At 39.3% G+C, this 22,859-nt stretch overlaps 1 protein-coding gene across 7 annotated transcripts in view; it reads left to right on the forward strand.

The window, feature by feature from the left end:
• The first annotated feature begins 238 nt into the window (after positions 1–238).
• LOC115222874 overlaps positions 239–22,859 on the forward strand; it is a 200,771-nt gene continuing 178,150 nt past the window's right edge. For all 7 annotated transcript variants that reach the window (XM_029793246.2, XM_029793247.2, XM_036511955.1 and 4 more), the window contains exon 1: positions 239–2,555. In XM_029793246.2, the coding sequence (XP_029649106.1) occupies positions 2,480–2,555 (76 nt within the window). In that variant the 5' untranslated portion in view covers positions 239–2,479. The remainder of the gene's footprint in view (positions 2,556–22,859) is intronic.

Consider the following 22,859-nt stretch of genomic DNA (forward strand, 5'->3'; position numbering starts at 1 on the left):
ATATATCCACACAAACATACATATATACACACACACACATGTATATATAAATTTATATATATTCACACACATTTATATATACATACATTCACATATATATATATATATATACTTACATATATTTATATATGTATGTATATACATACACATATATATATATATATATATATATATATTTATTTACACCCAAATATACATGTAAAATATGCCACGCCAAGGCAGACAACTTGTGACGTACACGAGAGAGAGAAAGAAAGATATGGCGAAACCTCACCAGGCAACTACAACCATGAAGGCATTACCAAAATTCCGCCACTGTTGGCAGCTAACGACTTGAAGGATTTACTTAACACCACTACCGACTGTCCAAATAACCAAGCAACAACTGGTTCGAATACTTTTTTAGTTGTCTTTCTCGCAGAACCGTTCCAGGGGGGTCTTCTGGAAAGGCATGGACATAATTCACTCCTCGTCTACCTTCGCAATTGTTGATTATCTTGCTGCGTCAGAGTTCGTTTTTATGCGGTTATTTTCTTCCTACGGAATTAGCTGACATTTATTTCATTTACCATTTAAATATCCTTGACACATACACAAGCATAACAAACTATTTATTTCTTTTTATCTCCTTTGTCGAGTAATTTTTTGAAAAAAAAAAAATTCTTTTTGGGGAAGTCGGACTTATTCGTTTGCCTGAAATGTTTACATGTCCTCGTCTCTCACTTATTATCTGATACAGCTGAAATAGAAGCAAAAAAGAGCAAGAATTATTACATAGTTTGACAGACAGAAACACCGTTCATAGAGTGGAAGATAGGAATTATTAATTTAAACAGATATTCGCTATTCAGAGCCAAACAAGAAGGATATATGTGCCAGCAAATTGCTTCTCGTATCGAAATTATGTGAAGCTCGGAAACAATAATTGTTTGCTGTAGACACAGAAGGAAATATTTATTTATATATCGGAGGGAAAAAACATATATAGTTGGTCTATTTTAGCTGTAACTGTCTGCCTAAACAGTTTGTGTTTTGTCTACCGAACTAGTTTTATTTCTTAATTTGTCCGAAGAAGGAACGATTATCGTTTTAGTAGTCAACAATTAAGTTTATCATGAAAGCACCTTGAAGAAGCAATTAACGCAATTCATATTTTGCTTCTTGCATATTTATCGATATAATATATATATTCTGTGTGTGTGTTTATCTTTAAAATTTTCCTCTGACTTGCTTTTTTCTATCCTGAGTTTAAGTTTATAAAATGAACAGCAGTCGTTCTTAGCATGGCAGATAAAGGATGGGAAATTAAATACTGGACGTTATGTATGTCTATAGCAGAGGTGGAGAATGTTCGTGAGATGGAAGTGGGGAGGAAAAGAAAACGAGATAATCAGGGGTTGTTCGTAAAACTATGAATGGGAGACAGACCTGAGATATTTTGTTGTTGTTGGGTTGAGACAGACTTTAACTGACTGACACTAAAAAACAAAGTCTCGATCAGAGAAGGACGAGAGAGAGAAGTAGGGAAGTTAGGAGGGGCAGCCGACAACGAAGAAGGATATAGCAGGGAAGAAAAAATAGTAAGGGACTAACTATCATTGAAGCCGTCCACAACCTTCAAACACACACCCACTTGTTGGTGATGGTTTTTAGTAGCTTGTGATGTTCGCATATTTCTTAGTTGTCAGTTAAAAGTGTGAATGGGGGGCTAGATTCGGTGCTGAGCAGAGGACATTTTTGAAGTGAGTATGTAATAATTGTTAATAGGTATGTAGGTACGTAGATAGGTAGGTAGGTATGTCGGTATGTATGCAGACAGACAGAATAGACAGACAGTTTGTTTTAAGTTAGGTAAGGTAACAAATATTCAGAGATTGTAGTTAATGGTGGTAGTATTGTTTTGTGTACAGTCAAGTAATAACAACCTTATCCAAACATAAACTCTACTACTACCACACACACACACAGTAATTAATTTCTCGTTAATTTCTCTTTTCAACTTTTCTCTGAAGAAGAACTCTGTCCGAAACGTTGGATTTTCCACTCACCCCGGCAAGTTTTTGTACTTTTTTTTTTCATCGATTTTATTTAATAACACAAGTCTTGCCAACAGATCAACAACTGCCTCTTTCGAGTCTGTTTGACCATATAAATACATAATAACTCCAGATAAACTTGACATTCGGAACAGTACAGTACAAACGAAAGATACCCCGCTCAGCGTAGACGTAAAACCACAGGATAAAAAATCTATCTGAAGTGGCTAAATGAACCCACTGTTCCACTATAAGGAAGTGAGGTCAGGTTCTGTGTCATCATCAACAATGTAGTATCTCTAAATACTTCCTTGTCAACCAATCTCTCTCTCATACATACACACTCAAACACATATATACTCGTTTATACACCACCGTATAGATAATTTTAAAGAACCCGTTTCACACAGCCAGTAGCATTGCTGGTAGCCCACCATCTTACCATGGGGCGACGGAACCTTTTAAATTATATTCGATTCGATAATTGGAACCCAGAACAAGTAGCTGCCTGGTTACGAGGTAATTAAACCTTTTTGTTTTTAATTATTTTTGTTTGTTATTATTATTATTATTATTATTATCATCATCATCTCTCTTACGCGACTTGTTTATATTGTAACTTGGGGTTTGTCAATGTGTGTGTGTGTATATATATATATATATATATATATATATATATATATATATATATATATACATACCCACACATTCATACATACAGATATATATATATATATATAAATGTATATATATATATATATATATATCTGTATGTATGAATGTGTGGGTGTATATATATATATATATATATATAATATATATATATAAACATACCCACACATTCATACATACAGATATATATATGTGTGTGTGTGTGTATGTATATGTGTGTGTGTATGTATATATGTGTGTGTGTGTATATGTGTGTGTATATATGTGTGTGTATGTATGTATATATGTGTGTGTGTGTGTATGTATGTATACATGTGTAGATGTGTGTATTTTGTGCATGTGGGTGTGTATATTTGTATAATGCTTGAACACCTACACAAAATCTACGCGTGTTCATGTAATCTCTCACTGTCTGTCTCTCTTTCTATATCTCTGTCTATCTGTCTCTCTCTATATGTCTGTCTGCCTTTCTCTCTCTCTTCTCTCTCTGTTTCTCGCACTTTCGAAAATCGTTATTTCACCACCCAATTGCGCTAATGCTGTTGAATAAAGTTCCACTTTTTATTGTTGCTGTGAGCTTTTGTTTATTATTTAGTTGGTTAATCTTCTTAAGTCTGGGGTTAAGAAGCTTCACTATTATTATCAGTAAAACTATTTTGTCATTGAATTGTATAATAATGATTAAATTCCGACGAGACACAAAGAGGGGGGTTTGTTATAGGGAAGGACTTGGGCGATTAAAGTGGAATTACCGGGTGTGTGTTTTACTTGCCATTAAACTGCGGCCATGCTGGGGCACCGCCTTGAATTTCAGTCGAATGAATCGGTCCTAGTTACTTTTTACTTTTTTAAAGCTCGTTATTCTATCGGTTCATTTTGTCGAAATGCTAAGTTGCAGGGACGTAAACAGACCAACACCGGTTGACAATAGCTGGTGGGGTGCGCGCGTGCACACACAGACATAGACACACACACATTATATACCTATTTCTTTACTACCCACAAGGGGCTAAACATAGAGAGGACAAACAAGGATAGACAAACGGATTAAGTCGATTACATCGACCCCAGTGCATAACTGGTACTTAATTTATGGAACCTGAAAGGATGAAAGACAAAGTCGACCTCGGCGGAATTTGAACTCAGAACGTAACGGCAGACGAAATACGGCTTACGCACATTATATACCGTCCACCAAATCCATTCACAAGGCTTTGGTGGGTCTGAGGCTATAGTAGCAGACACTTTCCCAAGGTGCCATGTGGTTGCAGACGTTCAAACAATCACAACGGGGAAACGTGCGTAGGGAACAAATTCCATGAACTTGTGTTTATCATAGTCTCTCTCTCACACACACATGTACACACGCGTTATACAAACAGATATATATATATAGAATTATGCTGTTTACAAAAAGAGTGGTGACAAGGACTTTGAGGTTTCGGCTTGCTCGCTTTCATCAGACTGTTTCTGTCTGATGAAGGTTAGCAGGCCGAAACTTGGCAGACAGACAGTTTGTTTTAAGTTAGGTAAGGTAACAAATATTCAGAGATTGTAGTTAATGGTGGTTGTATTGTTTTGTGTACAGTCAAGTAATAACAACCTTATCCAAACATACACTCTACTACTCTCATTGTAAAAACATAACAAATATGTACTCTACTAAAAAGTATCGAATAATCATTCAGTTTGGTGGCGAGCGGGCGAAATGCTTAGCAGTATTTCGTCAGCCGTTACGTTCTGAGTTCAAATTCCGCCGAGGTCCACTTAGCCTTTCATCCTTTCGGGGTCGATTAAATAAGTACCAGTTACGCACTGGGGTCGATATAATCGACTTAATCCGTTTGTCTGTCCTTGTTTGCCCCCTTTGTGTTCAGCCCCTTGTGGGTAGTAAAGAAATAGGTATTTCGACCGTCGCTACGTTCTGAGTTCAAATTCCTCCGAGGTCGACTTAGCCTTTCATCCTTTCGGAGTCGATGAAATAAGTACCAGTTATGCACTGGGGTTGACGTAATTTACTAGCCCCCTTAGCCCCAAAATTTTCGAGGCCTTGTGCCTAGAGTAGAAATAATTATAACTTCATATAAAAGCAAACATGTGCACACACACACACACACACACACACATCATCATCATCATCGTTTAACGTCCGTTTTCCGCGCTAGCACGGGTTGGACGGTTCGACCGGGGTCTGGGAAGCCAGGGGCTGCTCCAGGCTCCAGTCTGATCTGGCAGAGTTTCTACGGCTGGATGCCCTTGTATATATATATATATAAACCCTTCCTAACACCAACCACATATGTATAAATTAATATAAACAGCTAAGCGCAATGTAACTACTGAAGAAAAATTTTAATAAGAGTTGAAAAAACTCTTAATTCTATATGGATATATATCTGTCAGTCGGAGGTTTTAACGATAATTAGTTCTTCGTCTTGCATCTTTTTTAGTTGTGGTGGTGCGGGAGCAAGTCGATTACATGTAACTCCAGTACTTGACTAGTACTTTATTTTATCGACCCAGACAGGATGAAAGGCACAAAATTGACCTCGGCGCTATTCGAACTTAGATTGCAAAATACCACAAGACCTAACATCCTACACTAACCATTCTACCAATTCACAGGCCTACCGCCACCACCACCACCACCACTACTACTACTGATAATTATAATAATCCTTTCACAAGGTCTGAAATTTCGGTAAGAGAGGTTAGTTGATTATATCGAACCCTGTACGCAACTGATGCTTATTTCATCGGCCCCAAAAGGGTGAAAGGCAAAGTCGGCTTCGGCGGAATTTGAACTCGGGACAGAAAACTGAAAGAAATGCTACTAAGCATTTTGTCCGGCGTGTTACCGATTCCGCCATCCCGCTGAAATCTCTCTCTCTCTCTCTCTCTCTCTCTCTCTCTCTATATATATATATATATATATATATATATATATATTATATATATATATATATATATATATATAATATATATATATATATATATATATATATATGTAGGTCCCGGGTTGAGTCGGGGTTAACCACAGTAAATAAGGTACTCAATACATAGCAGAGTAAATTAATTTATTTTATAGAAGGAGCTTCTACAGGACTAGAACTGTTTCATTCAAATGAAATCATCATTATTTTGACAGCAAGCTTCCTGATGATTTCATTTGAATGAAACAGTTCTAGTCCTGTAGAAGCTACTTCTATAAAATAAATATATATATATATTATATATATATATATATATGTAGGTCCCGGGTTGAGTCGGGGTTAACCACAGTAAATAAGGTACTCAATACATAGCAGAGTAAATTAATTTATTTTATAGAAGGAGCTTCTACAGGACTAGAACTGTTTCATTCAAATGAAATCATCATTATTTTGACAGCAAGCTTCCTGATGATTTCATTTGAATGAAACAGTTCTAGTCCTGTAGAAGCTCCTTCTATAAAATAAATATATATATATATACATATACCCACTATAACACATTGGGGCCAGTACAAAACGATGCCATGTGGGGGTTACATAAGGCGCTTATAAAAAGAACAGCGATAGCAGATATAAATATCAGCAATGAATATCCCCCCCATCGCCCCCCAAACGGGGAAACTTCCTAGAGCTGCTCATGGAGACTTCACTAAACCATTGCTGGCTCATACTTTAAAGTAGTCCTGTTCCTTGATGATTATTAACGGTGCTGGTAGTAATTAAAGATAGGCAAGCTTGACGCTAATGATTTTTATCACTGATGGTTGATGTGATGGTGTTGATAAAAGTGGATGATATAACGAAATGTTGATGAATTAAAGATGTTTGATAATGCTAATAAATACTGGTTTTAATAGTAATTATGTTGTTGGTTTGGAATCAACCAACCTTTTCTCTTCCCCCAGCCCCCACCCGCTCACACCATGATCAGAGACAATCAAGTCATGGTCATCACGTTTGAATTTACACCCGGTGTTTAGGGTTAGGGTCACGCCAAAAACGGGTGGTGTGCGTATTCTTTACCTCCGCCTTTATGTATGTAATATTTCGTTTTTTCAGCCGAAGGCACGTAAAAAGCACCATCCATCCGTGGCCGTTTGCCAGCTCCGTCTGGCACCTGTGCGGGTGGCACATAAAAAGCACCCACTACACTCACGGAGTGGTTGGCATTAGGAAGGGCATCCAGCCGTAGAAACACTGCCAGATCAGACTGGTCCTGGTGCAGCCTTCTGGCTTCACAGACCCCAGTTGAAACGTCCAACCCATGCTAGCATGGAAAGCAGACGCTAAATGATGATGATGATGATGATGATGAATAATGTACACTGATGGATAATGTTATCCTGTGTCTTACAAATAAATAAAGAAAAAAGACCGGTGTGGTTTAAGCAAGCCTTTGCTGCTATTTCTAGCAGGTCTAGCAACCACATTGAAGTAACTCCTCCCTTCGTTAATTTGGACCATTTTGGTGGTAAAGTGAATTACGTGGAATACAGAGTCCGGTTCACGTTTGAAACTTATCGTATGTATATGTGTGTGTCCATATATGGGGTGGAAGCACTCCGTCGGTTACGACGACGAGGGTTCCGGTTGATCCAATCAACGGAACAGCCTGCTCGTGAAATTAACGTGTAAGTGGCTGAGCACTCCACAGACACGTGTACCCTTAACGTAGTTCTCGGGGATATTCAGCGTGACACAGAGAGTGACAAGGCTGGCCCTTTGAAATACAGGTACAACAGAAACAGGAAGTAAGAGTGAGAGGAAGTTGTGGTGAAAGAGTACAGCAGGGATCACCACCATCCCTGCCGGAGCCTCGTGGAGCTTTTAGGTGTTTCGCTCAATAAACACTCACAATGCCCGGTCTGGGAATCGAAACCGCGATCCTACGACCGCGAGTCTGCTGCCCTAACCACTGGGCCATTGCGCCTCCACGTGTCCTTATATATACGTATGTGTACATATATGGCTGTGTGGTAAGAAGTTTGCTTCCCAACCACATGGTTTCGGGGTTCAGTCCCACTGCCCCACACTTCGAGTATCTTCTCTAACCCCGGCGAGCTGGCAGAATCGTTAGCACGCCGGGCGAAATGCGTAGCCGTATTTCGTCTGCCGTTACGTTCTGAGTTCAAATTCCGCCGAGGTCCACTTTGCCTTTCATCCTTTCGGGGGTCGATAAATTAAGTATCAGTTACGCACTGGGGGTCGATGTAATCGACTTAATCCATTTGTCTGTCCTTGTTTGTCCCCTCTGTGTTTAGCCCCTTGTGGGTAGTAAAGAAATATATCTTCTATAACCCCGAGCGAAGCAAAGACTTTTGAGTGGATTTGGACGGACAGAAACTGAAAGAAGCTCGCCGGACAGTCCGGCGAAGGCTGGCAGGCCGCTGTCACCTTTCTTGTAAAGGCAGCCGCTTGCGGACCCACACATTTAGGAGGTTGTTTGTTGTGGCCAGTCAGAGAGTGACCATTGGTTTTGCACTACTAAATCTCTTAGCTGTATAGGCTACTCGTCATAAGGCAAACAGCCTAAATGTTACTGCTCTGATGTTTTAGTGTGCTTCTCTCTTCCGATATATGAACTACTGACCCACATACACACACACTCACACACACAGCTCTCTCTCACTGTCTCTCACTAACACATACTGTCTATAAATATGCATGTATTATAAGCATATTTGCTGATCACTCATTTCTGTTAGGTTTCGATTACACAGCATTCGCACACACACACACACACACACTTAACATACACTCTGGATAAAGGTTCGCATACATACACACTGTAACTGCACTTGTATGTGTATATGTGTGTGTGTGTGTGTGTGTAGAAACCTGTTTCTCCATTGTAACTAAACTGTTAATTTTTGTTTGTTTAATTACAGTCTGCCAGTTATTATATACTTATATTGCAGTGTTTGTGTTAGTAAATGGGGTGAGTTGAATAAAAAAACTCCATTAGATCAATAGTGTACGAATTTTTATTACATTAACTTCTTTGTATTGCTTAAATTCAGTTTAAACCTTAATCAAACACATCTATGATAAAAATTTACCCCAGTTATGGCCATCCTGTCTTTTTAGAGCTGTAGGTCTATATCTATTTCCTTACTACCCACAAGGAGCTAAACACAGAGAGGACAAACAAGGACAGACAAACGGATTAAGCTGATTACATCGACTCCCAGTGCGTAACTGGTACTTATTTAATCGACCCCGAAAGGATGAAAGGCAAAGTCGACCTCGGCAGAATTTGAACTCAGAACATAGCGGCAGACGAAATATCTATTTCTTTATTACCCACAAGGAGCTAAACACAGAGAGGACAAACAAGGACAGACAAACGGATTAAGCTGATTACATCGACTCCCAGTGCGTAACTGGTACTTATTTAATTGACCCCGAAAGGATGAAAGGCAAAGTCGACCTCGGCGGAATTTGAACTCAGAACGTAGCGGCAGACGAAATACGGCTTACACATTTCGCCCGGTGTGCTAACGTTTCTGCCAGCTCGCCGCCTTGTGTAGGTCTATATCATCCACTACGCTTTCCAAGGACAGTGAGGATGTGATTTGGTTGCTATTTCTAGCAGGTCAGGGTCAGACGCCAATGTAAACTCAAGCCCACGTTGATTTGTGTGTTTTGGTGACAGATGTGTTTATCTTTCTGTTACACTGACTCCTTAAATCAGAGTAGGTGGGTAAATGTTTGCGATTCTGCACTTTGAGACCCTCCTTTTTTTTTTTTTTGGTGTGTGTCTGTGTGTGTGAGAAAGAGAGCGTTAATAGTTGTATTCTCTTATACAGTACCAAACCAATTATCTACCATCTGGCAAACTTGGGACTGGAACTTTCCTGGATTTTGGATTTTCTGGTTTTTTGGTGACAGTTGATATACTATGAAAAGTGAAGAACTAAATTGTACTTAACGAATTTAAATTAATACACTTCTAAAGCAGGATCTGCTGGATATTAATCCATTTAAAATTTTCAAAAATGTGTCACACTGTACCATGTATATTGTGTGATGTTTATAGGGTGAAAATTAAGCAATGACAAGTAAAGAACATGACTTCATTTGGTACCAGTACAAATGAATGCAGCCCTAAAGTAAGGTGCTTGATATTTAAAATCCTGAAAACATCATGTTGTACCGTACTCTTTACTCTTTTACTTGTTTCAGTCATTTGACTGCGGCCATGCTGGAGCACTGCCTTTAGTCGAGCAAATCGACCCTAGGACTTATTCTTTGTAAGCCCAGTACTTATTCTATCGGTCTCTTTTGCCAAACCACTAAGTGACAGGGACTTAAACACACCAGCATTGGTTTTCAAGCAATGCTAGGGGGGGGGGCAAACACAGACACACAAACATACACACACACACACACATATATATATATATACATATATATGACAGGCTTCTTTCAGTTTCCATCTACCAAATCCTCTCACAAGGCATTGGTCAGCCCGGGGCTATAGTAGAAGACACTTGCCCAAGATGCCACGCAGTGGGACTGAACCCAGAACCATGTGGTTGGTAAGCAAGCTACTTACCACACAGCCACTCCTGCGTCATGCTTAAATATGTTTATAGAATGAAAATTAAAGAAAAAAAATAAAGAACATGGTTTTATCCAACAGATACAGGCACAAATTAATACATTTCTAAAGCGGGGTATGTTTAATCTTTAACAATCCACATAAATGTAAATAATGATCATAGAACAAGGCTGATTTAACAACACTTCTTTTGCACCCTTTTCAAGCCTAGCCAGGCCCGGTTTCCTGGTTTCTGCGGCGTATGTGTTCCCCCCCAGCTGGTCGGGACGCCAGTCCATCACAGCGTTACTCAAGAAATAGAAAGAAAGAGTGAGAGAAAGTTGGGGCAAAAGAGTACAACAGGGGTCGCCACCACCCCCTGCCAGAGTCTTGTGGAGCTTTTAGGTGTTTTCGCTCAATAAACACACACAACGCCCGGTCTGGGAATTGAAACTACAATCCTACGACCGTGAGTCCACTGCCCTAACCATAGGGCCATTGCGCCTCCACACACACATCATCATCATCGTTTAGTGTCCGTTTTCCATGCTAGCATGGGTTGGACAGTTCAACTGGGGTCTGGGAAGCCAGAAGGCTGCACCAGGCCCAGTCTGATCTGGCAATGTTTCTACGGCTGGATGCCCTTCCTAACGCCAACCATTCCGTGAGTGTAGTGGGTGCTTTTTATGTGCCAGACGAGGCTGGCAAACGGCCACAATCGGATGGTGCTTTTTACGTACCACCGGCACGGGGGCCAGGCGAGGCTGATATATATACATATATCTTCCAAAAATGTCTGAAATGCCCAGAAAGATCACTGTATACTTGTGAAGGTGCATGTTCAAAATGGTTAATGTTTTTTTTTTTTTTGATCAGATATCATTATTGGGACAATTTCTTCTGTATCTACTCTATTTGGAAGAGATAAAAAAATTGTCTTGAAAATGTCCTGAGTGCAGGCTTGGCTGTTGTAAGAAGTTTGTGCGTGTGTGTGTGTGTGTCTGTGTCAGTTATTGCCCCCATAACGGAAGTGGTGTCCTCTATTTCCACTATTCCACACAACCATGTCTGGTCCTGGAGAAATATTGCTTTGCTTAGAAACAGGCGAGGGTTGGTGACTGGGAAGGCATCTGACTCAACAAATTTTGTCTCCCATTTAAGCATGGGAAAGTGGATGATTATGAATGTTCTTGCCTGGTCACATGTTATAAGTAATGAAATTAGTGGGGTGAGAAACAAACGAAACAAAACAAAACAAAAACATAAACAGTGAATGGTAGTCCATTTGGATTGTTCTTCTGACTCAGCCATCCAGACAATAGGATGTCACTTCATTTCTGAAGTGTGCTTGGGACAAGTGGTGCCATCCCTGTCTCCATTTTCCTCACTAATCTGGGAGAGCAGCAGGATGTATTATGCAAAGAGCTGATGACTGGATTGGAAACCACTTGAGGCTCTTAAAGAGAACGAAACATACGGTTAATGTATGTGTGTGTGTATGTGTATATACGTATATGTATAGGCGCAGGCATAGCTGTGTGGTAAGAAGCTAGTTTCGCAACAACATGGTTTGGGATTCAGTCCCACTGCGTGGCACCTTGGGCAAGTGTCTTCTACTATAGCCTCGGACCAACCAAAGCCTTGTCAATTGATCTGGAAGACAGAAACTGGAAAAAACCCAGTGTGTATATATATATAATCTTTGTGTGTGTCTTTGTCCCCCACCCTGCTTGACAACCGGTGTTGGTGTGTTTACATCTCCATAATTTAGTGATTCGGTAAAAAGATCAATAGTATAGGTACCAGGCTTAAAAAAATAAGAAAATTGGGATCAATTCATTCAACTGAAAGTTCTCAACGGTGGTGTCTCAACGTGACTAAAGTTTAATAACTGAAACAAGTAATATATATATATATACACATGTATATATTGTTGCTATTATACAAAAGTGTCGTAAGTCCAAAATGTTGCTTTTTCAGAAAACGAAAAAATAGTTTCACCTTCCATAACAAAACCATTGTACTACACTTTTACAATTTTTGATATCTTAGCATCTGGAGATATAATAATTTGACCAAAAGAACCGGCTATTGCAAGCAAAAATAAATAATGAAAACAACGCATTTGGCCAAATTTGGACACACAACAGTTTAACCCTTTCGTTACCGTATTTATTTTGAGGTGCTCTGTAGTTCTTTCAATTATTTTAAATATAACAAAGAATTTAGTAAAATAACTTAGTTATCATTAAGCTAGTGTTAGGCACATAAATTATGACTAAGGTTTGGTGGAAGATTTTAATTCAAAACTTATGAAAACAAGACATTTTACCACAGAGCCAGAGCCGGTTTTGCCCGGGTTAGTAACAAAAGGGTTAACATAATAACTATATATATATATATATATAATATATATATATATATATATATATCGTTAGCTCCTACACGCATTTTTTTCTCTCCTTGTTTTTTTCTGTGTATCTTTCTGTCGAAGAGCGTAGGCTCGAAACGTAAAAGGCTTTTTCTATTTCTATTCCTGAGCGCTATACTAATACATTTGTTTGTTTGTACTCCACCTGCCTTCATCTTTTGTTTATTTTCGTAAACTTTCCCTTTATATCTATATATATATATATATATCTGATCTGCCTTTCTGACTTGCTAGGGTACCCCCACACCACTCCTTTAATTCTACTACTACTGCCTGCTACTAGCCACTGTCCACCATACACACACATACACACACACGCACACACTCACACACACACCCTAGTCATCTCACACACCTTTTTTTACCATTCCCTCTTTGATTCAGCTCTCCTGTTTTTAAAAAACATTTTCCTCCTTTTTTACCACTTCCGTCTTTTTAGTATGTGACCTCGTGAAGACTACCTGCAATTTTTTTTCCCCTGTCCTCCCGTCTCGGGATCTTTCTTTCTCCTATGTTTCCGACGAAGAGCTCCGCTCGAAACGTCATACCCTCCTTCTTCCATTTTCCTGAGCGCCTAATAATAATAATACTGTAATTGTTCCACGTGTTGTTGTTTTTTCTGTTTTCCCGTTTGGATTAACCTTATATATATATATATATATATATATATATATAGTGTAGGCACGGGCATGGCTGTGTGGTTAGGGAGCTTGCTTCCTAGCTATATGGTTTCGGGTTCAGTCCCACTGCGTGGCACATTGGGTAGGTGTCTTCCACTATAGCCCCGAGCCGACCGGAGCTTTGCGATTGAATTCGGTAGGTGGAAGTTACTGCCGTGTGTGTATGTGTGCGTATAGCTGCTCAGTGCCTCTCCGAAAGAGAGAGAGAGTACTGGAAACATTATTATGGATTTTTAGAGAACACTATATATTTTGCTTGTTTGGTTATTTAAATGAGACAAATGAGTTTAAATCATATTAATTTTCATACAATTACGACTGTACATTCTCTGACTCTGATTTTTACAACGGCTTATAAGGGTTTCTAGTGACATCTGGCTATAATGAGCTTCTGTTGTGTGACAACACTAAATTGTATTATGCGGCCCAGCTGCTGCAGCCCATGTTTCCTTCAGTTTTAGTCAAGCAGTGGTTGGTGCAAGGTGCTTGTTTGTGTTCTAGTGACTTTTTAGTTACTCTGTGTTGTATTAGTTACAAATCCATGTTGTACGTTGCACTTAAAGTGTAAAAAACGTTATTTCAATTCCAGGCTGAGATGGGTAAGCAAAGAGACCAAGTCCCCATAAAATTAAACAAATAGAAGTGTATTTGAGGGATGCCTCAGTTAAACAGGGAGAAATTGCAAAGAGGCTAATTGTTTCAACTCAGATAATTAGTGCAGTTAAGGAAAATGGAAAAGAACAAGGATTTGATGGGAAAAAGGATTGGTAATTGTGGTAGGAAATGAGTAACAACTCCTAGGATTGCTAAAAAAATAAAAAGAATTTCTCTGAATAATAGAAGAGCATCTTGTATTAAGATTTCCTGTGAATTAATAGAAGAGAACATTATTGTGCATCGAAGAACAATTAGCAACAGACTTTTGGAAGGTGGATTACACGCATATCATCATCATCATCATTTAGCGTCCGCTTCCCATGCTAGCATGGGTTGGACGGTTCAACTGGGGTCTGTGAAGCTGGAAGGCTTCGTCAGGCCCAGTCAGGTCTGGCAGTGTTTCTACGGCTGGATGCCCTTCCTAACGCCAACCACTCCGTGAGTGTAGTGGGTGTTTTTTACGTGCCACCTGCACAGGTGCCAGACAGAGCTGGCAAACGGCCACGAATGGATGGTGCTTTTACGTGTCACCGGCACGGGGCCAGGCGATGCTGGCAACGGACATGAACGGATGGTGCTTATTGAAGGAAAAAAATCATGCATGGGCTAAAAATTATATTGATAGACTTTTGAGCAAAGGGAGCAGATAAGACTAATCTCAAAGAGTGGATGAAAGTCTTTATGTATTGAATCCATGATATTATTGATGAAATAAGATGTTACCATTGATTTTAGTCATCAAACCAGCTTTACAAAAGATTATTTTAAAATAGTCATTAATTTCTGATTGTCATAGACTAAAACAAATAACTTGTTCTGGATGTCCTATTAATCAAATATGGTTCTCAATTGTTGCTGGTGGTGTTTTCAAATGAATTCACCATAGCAGTGCTCGATGATTGGGTGCAAAGTGTGAGGAGACCTGGTGAGGAATTTCGTCTGGATTGTCTTCGAAAAACACTAAAATTTTCACAGAAGATTATGGTTTGGGGAACAAGTTTTACCCATGGAACAAGTTGCCTGAAAATAATCGAGGGAGCTACATAGCGGTACTTAGAAGTAGACTAATACCACAAGTTCAGGAATGGTACGGAGACAGGCATTAGATGTTCCATCAAGACTCAGCACCATGCCATACAGCAAAATCAGTAAAGACATGGTTCGCTGAAAATGTTGTTAATGTACTCCCATGGTCAGGAAACTTGCCTGACATGAATCCAATTGAGAGCCTATACATGCTTCTAACACTCCAGGTCAGACAGACTTGGGAACAGTAGCGGTTAAGAGGTGATTCCACATTCCTCAAGACCCTAGAATTCCCAAACATGGGACACCACTAATGGATGCAGCTGAAAGTTATTTATACTCAGGACTTTTGAAATTAAAAAATAGCCTGAAATTAAGACGGGACGGTTACAATTGAAATGCCTTTGATCACAACTTTTGTTCAGTGTAGTTTGACCTTGAAGAAAAACATTGTCATCAAGAGGAACTTAGGTGATTTTCTACAAAGCTTTAGTATGACCCGCAGTGAAATACTGTACATGTATATCTAGGACAGTGTGGCTGTCACAATGTACAAACCCACTAATGATTCATTCAACAAACATTCTGTGTTTACTGGTTCAAGTCTGGCTGTGTCTTCTCCTTGCTGCTCCTAATGACCATTACTTTTCTGAATTAAAACTGCAGGTGTGGCTGAAAGATTAAGAAGCTTGCCAACCATGTGGTCTTTGGTTTAGTGCTGTTGCACAACACCTTGGCCAAATGTCTTCTACGAAAGCTTCTGGTTGTCTAAAATATCTTGTGAATGGATTTGGTCGACAGAAATGAAGTGTGTGTGTGTACATGTTGTTATGTATGTGAATGTTTGTATGTCTCTGACTTGGTATTGTTTTCATCTTGTTTCAGTCATTGGACTGTGGCCATGCTGGGGCATTTCCAAGAAGGGATTAACTGAACAAATCAACCCATGTACTATTTTTTTTTAATGTTTGGTTCTTATTGTGTCAGACACTTTTGCTGATCTGCTAAGTTAGTGGGATGTAAAATAACCTACACCAGGTGTCAATTAGCGTGCTCTGATTTTTTGTCCGATGTCTTTTTGTCCACGTCTTTTCGTCTGTCTTTTTGTCCAGTGATTTTTTTTGTTCGACTTTCTGTCCAATTTTAAACAAACCCTTTCCAAAACAAGGTAAACATCGTGTGAATTTGCACTGAGCACAGCCTTCTTTCCTCACATCTCCAGTATTCAGTGAAAATCATAGATGTAATTACTTTCATCAACTACTTTTCTCCACTATCTGCTTTACTCTTACTCTTTTACTTGTTTCAGTCATTTGACTGCGGCCATGCTGGAGCACCGCCTTTAGTTGAGCAACTCGACCCCGGGACTTATTCTTTTGTAAACCCAGTACTTATTCTATCGGTCTCTTTTGCCGAACTGCTAAGTAACAGGGACGTAAACACACCAGCATCGGTTGTGAAGCAATGCTAGGGGGACAAACACAGACACACAAACACACACACGCATATATATACATATATACGACGGGCTTCTTTCAGTTTCCGTCTACCAAATCCACTTGCAAGTAGAAGACATTTGCCCAAGGTGCCACGCAGTGGGACTGAACCCGGAACCATGTGGTTGGTAAACAAACTACTTACTACACAGCCACTCCTGCACCTTTGATGTGGTTTCCATGATTGGATACCCTCCTTTAAGCCAACCGTTTTACAAGGTGCACTGAATGCTCTCTTCATGCCAACAACCCCAGTGAGGTTGCGATGCATCTTTGGAATACTACAAACCCCACCAGTCTGCCTGCCTATGTGTATGTATGTATGACAGGCTTCTTTTAGTTTCCCTCTACCAAACCCACTCACAAGGCTTGATCAGATCAGGGCTGTAGCAGAAGACACTTGCCAAAGGTGCAGCACAGTGAAACTGAACTCAAGACCTCATGGTTGGGAACCAAGCCTCTTAGCCACACAGCCAGAGGCAAATTTTCTTGTTTTCCTCATGGTACTTATACAAACGCGGCGAGCTGGCAGAATCGTTAGCACGCCGGGCGAAATGCTTAGCGGTATTTCGTCTGCCGTTACGTTCTGAGTTCAAATTCCGCCGAGGTCGACTTTGCCGTTCATCCTTTTGGGGTCGATAAATTAAGTACCAGTTACGCACTGGGGTCGATGTAATCGACTTAATACCTATGTCTGTCCTTGTTTGTCCCCTCTGTGTTTAGCCCCTTGTGGGTAATAAAGAAATAGGTATTTCGTCTGCCGTTACGTTCTGAGTTCAAATTCCGCTGAGGTCAACTTTGCCTTTCATCCTTTTGGGGTCGATAAATTAAGTACCAGTTACAAACTGGGGGTCGATGTAACCGACTTAATCCGTTTGCCTGTCTTTGTTTGTCCCCTCTGTGCTTAGCCCCTTGTATGTAGTAAAGAAATAGGTATTTCGTCTGCCGTTACGTTCTGAGTTCAAATTCCGCTGAGGTCAACTTTGCCTTTCATCCTTTTGGGGTCGATAAATTAAATACCAGTTACGAACTAGGAGTCGATGTAACCGACTTAATCCGTTTGCCTGTCCTTGTTTGTCCCCTCTGTGTTTAGCCCCTTGTATGTAGTAAAGAAATAGGTACTTATACACTGCTCAGTGTAATGTGGCATCTATTTACAGTTAGCATAATCTTGGACAAAGATGCATCAGTATTAACACTAGCAATGGTATTGATGTGTGTGAACCAGCTGAATGGTGAATCAACCACCCTGCATTTTGCATTTTCCTCCTTTTCTCATTTGCTTTTACCCGTATTGTGCTTCTCACATAACCTAGAAATCTCCTCCGCTATCAAAGCTCTTTATCTCCTTCACTCTTTTCTTCACACTTATCTTCCTCTCAATCCATTTGTTCTCTTTTTTTTCTCCTCTTCCCTATCTCATTCTCTCTCTCTCTCATTCCATCCCCCCCTCCGTCTCTCAATGTGTCTCCGTTTCTCTGAATTGTCTCATGGACCATTTCCTCCTTATAGCTTCTTGGAATAATTGTTTTGAGCCGGACCTATACATTCACACAATACACAAAGAGGAACAACTACAACAATAACAAAAATAGCAACAGTAGTAGTAGTAGTAATAGCAACAGTGGTGGTGGTAGTAATAATAATAGTTTTATCAGTAGGAGCAACAGTAGGAATGATGATTAATACATGTCAAGACCTTTATAAATAGCTTTTGTCTGTCTGTTTTATCAAATAATAATAATAATAATAATAATAGTAATAATAATCCTAAGAAAAAAACACTCTCAAGCCGAGAATATCTGATTCTCTTAAAAACTGTTTCAAAACCAGACATATCACAAATTGAACAGAACCTCAGTTCTTAGATTCTGGCCCCTTACCCCGTACAATATATTCTAATCGTGAATAAACACCCTTATGTAAGTAAAACATCCAACTTGCTTATTACTCGGGGGGTTTCTGGGTGAAACTCAGAACAGCTTGTATAATACAAACCAACAACAAAAATGATGACGACAATGACGATAATAATAATAATAATAATAATCTTTTCTATTAAAGGCGCAAGGCCTGGAATTTGTGGGGAGGGAACTAGTTGATTACATCGACCCCCTGAAAGGATGAAAGGCAAAGTCGACCTCCGTGGAATTTCAACTCCAAACGTAATGATGGACAAAATACTGCTAAGCATTTTGCCCAGCATGCTAACAGTTCTGCCAGCTCACTGCCTTAATAATAATAATAATAATAATAATAATAATAATAGCATTAATAATAATAGTAATAATAGTATTAATAATAATAATAGCATTAATAATAATAGTAATAATAGTAATAATAATAATAATAGTATTAATAATAATAATAGTAATAATAATAATAGTAATAATAATAATAATAATAATAGCATTAATAATAATAGTATTAATAATAATAATAATAATAGTAATAATAATAATAATAATAATAGTAATAATAATAATAGTAATAATAATAATAATAATAATAATAATGATAGTAATAATAATAGTAATAATAATAATAGTAGTAATAATAATAGTAATAATAATAGTATTAATAATAATAATGATAATAATGTTTCTACTAAAGGCCTGAAATTTTATGGGAGGGGACTGGTTGATTACATCGACTCCAATGTTCAACTGGTAATTATTTCATTGACTCTGAAAAGATGAAAGGCAAAGTCAACCTCAGTGGAATAATAATAATGAGAATAATCTTTTCTACTATAGGTACAAGGCCTGAAATGTTTGGGGAAGGTAATTATTTCATTGACCCTGAAAGGATGAAAAGCAAAGTCAACCTTAGTGGAATTTGAACTCGGAATGTAATTACGGATGAAATGTCGCTAACTTAGAAACGGAGAAAAACATAGTGCTAAGGATTCTGCCAGCTCACCACCTTTATAATAACTATAACAATAATAATAATAAGGATTTCAAATTTTGACACAACGCCAGCAAGTTTGAGGAGGGGGTAAGTTAATTACATCGACCCCAGTGCTTGACTGGTACTCATTTTATTGACCCTGAAAGGATGAAAGGTAAAGTGAACCTCAGTGGAATTTGAACTCAGAATGTAGCAGCAGATGAAATACTGCTGAGCACTTCACCTGATCTGCCAGCTTACCCTTAATATAATAATATAATAATAATAATAATAATCAAACTGCAGGAAGATAGATGCAAATAGGCCAGACATCATATGAAAGACTTCAAACAAAGAACATTCCTCCTCATTGATATGACTGTCCCAATCGATATAAACGTATCTGTCAGGACCTACCAAAAACTGAGCAAATAAAAGATCTTGAAATGAAATCAGCAAAATGTGGAAGCTGAAGACTAAACAATACCTGTTGTCATAGGTGCCCTGGAATGATAGCAAAAGGGGCAGATAGCTACCTAACTCAGATACCAGGAAACCCAAAAAGGCAGAAGTTCAAAAGATAGTGCTCATGGGAACTGCTCATATCCTACGCAAAATACTCTCTATGTAACCTCAGGTTTAAAACAACCATAATTTTCGGTTTAAAAAAAAAAAAAAACTTTTTTTTATTTTTTTTTTAGACATTCATTAGTACAAACATCCCCACCCCAAATATATGGCACACTAGGCATAACAACAACATGAACTCCAACCCTGTTGTCTCTTGAGGTCTCTGGGTGAGACTTGGAGCCAACTTGTACAAATATAAAGCAAAGTCAAACAAGAATAATAATAATAATAATAATAATAATAAAAAAAAAAAAAAAAAAAAAAAATTCTTTTATTGGCCACAAGGGCTGACAAATATGATTGGAAAACATAAAGGGAGAAAACAGGACGAAAGGTTACAAAAGGTTTTGTCCGTTTGTGAAAAAAAAAACCGAGTAAAAAGCAGTTTAACAATCAAAAATTTTAACAACGAAAAACTGCCAATAGAGGAGACGCTTTGAAAAAAAGAAAAGGTCTCACATAATAATAACACTAGTTGACATATACAATCTTCTTAAGTACAAAACAGCCTGGTTATGGAAAATGAAGAAGGTGAAGATAGTGCCAGTTATTGTTGGGTCCTTGGGAACAGTGTCAGGAGGCATCAATATAAAGGAAATTGGAATAGAGTGCCCAGTAGAACTGTTACAAAAGGTTTGCCTCCATGGCATGGCTAGAGTACCCAGGAAAGTATTAGATAATTGCAAAGAACAGATAGTATGGAGCCCTAGGCTGCAGGCAGCAAGCCTGCTGTGTGTGCAAGACTCCAGGAATTCCAACAAAACCCAAGTTAAAAAGAATATTGTTTCCAATTTTAGTACAAGGCCAACAGTTTTAGGGTGGGTGGGTGGGTGCCGTCGATATTCATTTTATCGATTCTGAAAGGATAAGTCAACCTCGACCAACTTGTCTTTCTTTTTGGTTGAGCACTGGGGTTGATGTAACTGACTTTCCCCCCACCTCTCTCCTGAAATTGCCGGCTTTGTGCCAAATTTTGAAACCACTATTACACACACACATCATCATCATCATCATCGTTCGTTTTCCGCGGTAGCACAGGTTGGACGGTTCGACCGGGGTCTGGGAAGCCAGGGGCTGCACCAGGCTCCAGTCTGATCTGGCAGAGTTTCTACAGCTGGATGCCCTTCTTAACGCCAACCACTCCGCGAGTGTAGTGGGTGTTTTTACGTACCACCTGCACAGGTGCCAGGGGGGTCTGGCATTGGCCACGATTGGTTGGAGCTTTTAACGTGCCACCGGCACGGAAGCCAGCCAAGGCGGCGCTGGCAACGGCCACGTTCGGATGGTGCTTTTTATGTGCCACCGGCACTGGAGCCAGTCGAGGCTGCGCTGGCATCGGCCACGTTCGGACGGTGCTTTTTATGTGCCACCGGCACCACACACACTCACATAAATACATTGTGTAGTTAATAATGGTGCAAGCATGGCTGTGTTGTTAAGAAGTTTTTCTCTGTCTGAATATCTGTCTAATGTCTGAATGAATGTTTGTGTCTGTCTGTCTCTGAGTGAACGCCTGTCTGTCTGAGTGAATGTTTGTGTGTGTGTGTGTGTGTGTGCATGTTTGTGTCTTGACATCACATGATAATTGTAAATAATGTGTGACTGTCATACAAGGAGTGTCATTGGTTTCTTGCATAAAAAGCATATTTGGTGATGGGGAAATATTGCCTTGTTATCATGAGGGGTCCTGGCTGTCCCTGGATCAAATCTCACTGCCTCATATTTACACCTTACTCTGGTTACTTCTATCACAGTTATCTTCATTAATCACCACTTTCTTGAATCAGCTAACAAATCACTTTGTGGTTATGTGACGTGCTAAAAATAGCAGCTAAATCTCCCTCAAATTATACTCCACTGTCTTAAAAAGAATTCGTTGAATAATGTGGTCCAGGGTTCTTTGTATATAAGAAAAAGGATAAGATGGTTATGACTGGAATGCAGTTGATTATTAATCTGTTTGATTAGGGCTGGCCTAGGGTTAAAAAACTTACTTCCAATTATGTGGGGTTGAATATAATTACATCCCCCCAGTGGTATAGCTTTGTGTGTGTGTGTGAGTGCACATGCATGTGCCTCTTACCTCCTTGGTCCCTACACCTCCCCGTCTATCACTTGATGTACCCCATCTTTGAGCTATCATTCTATCTGCCTAATCATTGCACTTTACTCCACACCAGTGGTTTTCAACCAGGGTTCCGTGGAACCTTAGGGTTCCGCCAGTACAGTCCAGGAGTTCCGCAAGAAGTTACAAAATTGCTAAAATCGACAGTAATTTTTAATTCTCCTCTGCAGATAGGTGTGCATAAGACTATTAAATTATTGCACAGGGGTTCCTCGAGCCAGTGGAATGTTTCCTTGGGGTTCCACTCGAGCAAAAAGTTTGAAAAGCACTGCTCCACACAGTTACTCGACCTGCTAGAAACGGCAGCCAAATCTCCTTCAAATCAGACCCTAACGTCTTAAAAACAAAAGTTGGTGGTGGATGGACATATTGGACAAAGAGCCACCTGGACACACCATGGTTAATAGCCAAAACACAAAAAAAGAAAGAACCCCAAAGCAAAACAAAAAGTAGATGGTTTTTGGCTGCTGGTGGAATTTTTGAGGTCTCTGCTATCATAGACCTGCTCATGAAGATAGCCCTGGGGACAAAACAAAGCCACTTAATGTTTGCACTGATGCTGGTATCTACCACCACCACGTGATAATTCTCTAGGTCAGAGGACTAAACAGTGTCAAAGCGTTTGATATGTGAGTAGAGGGGAGAAGTAAGCCGACGGGGTGGGGCACTAACTGAAGA

Source organism: Octopus sinensis, linkage group LG21, assembly GCF_006345805.1.
Source record: "Octopus sinensis linkage group LG21, ASM634580v1, whole genome shotgun sequence".
Taxonomy (NCBI): domain Eukaryota; kingdom Metazoa; phylum Mollusca; class Cephalopoda; order Octopoda; family Octopodidae; genus Octopus; species Octopus sinensis.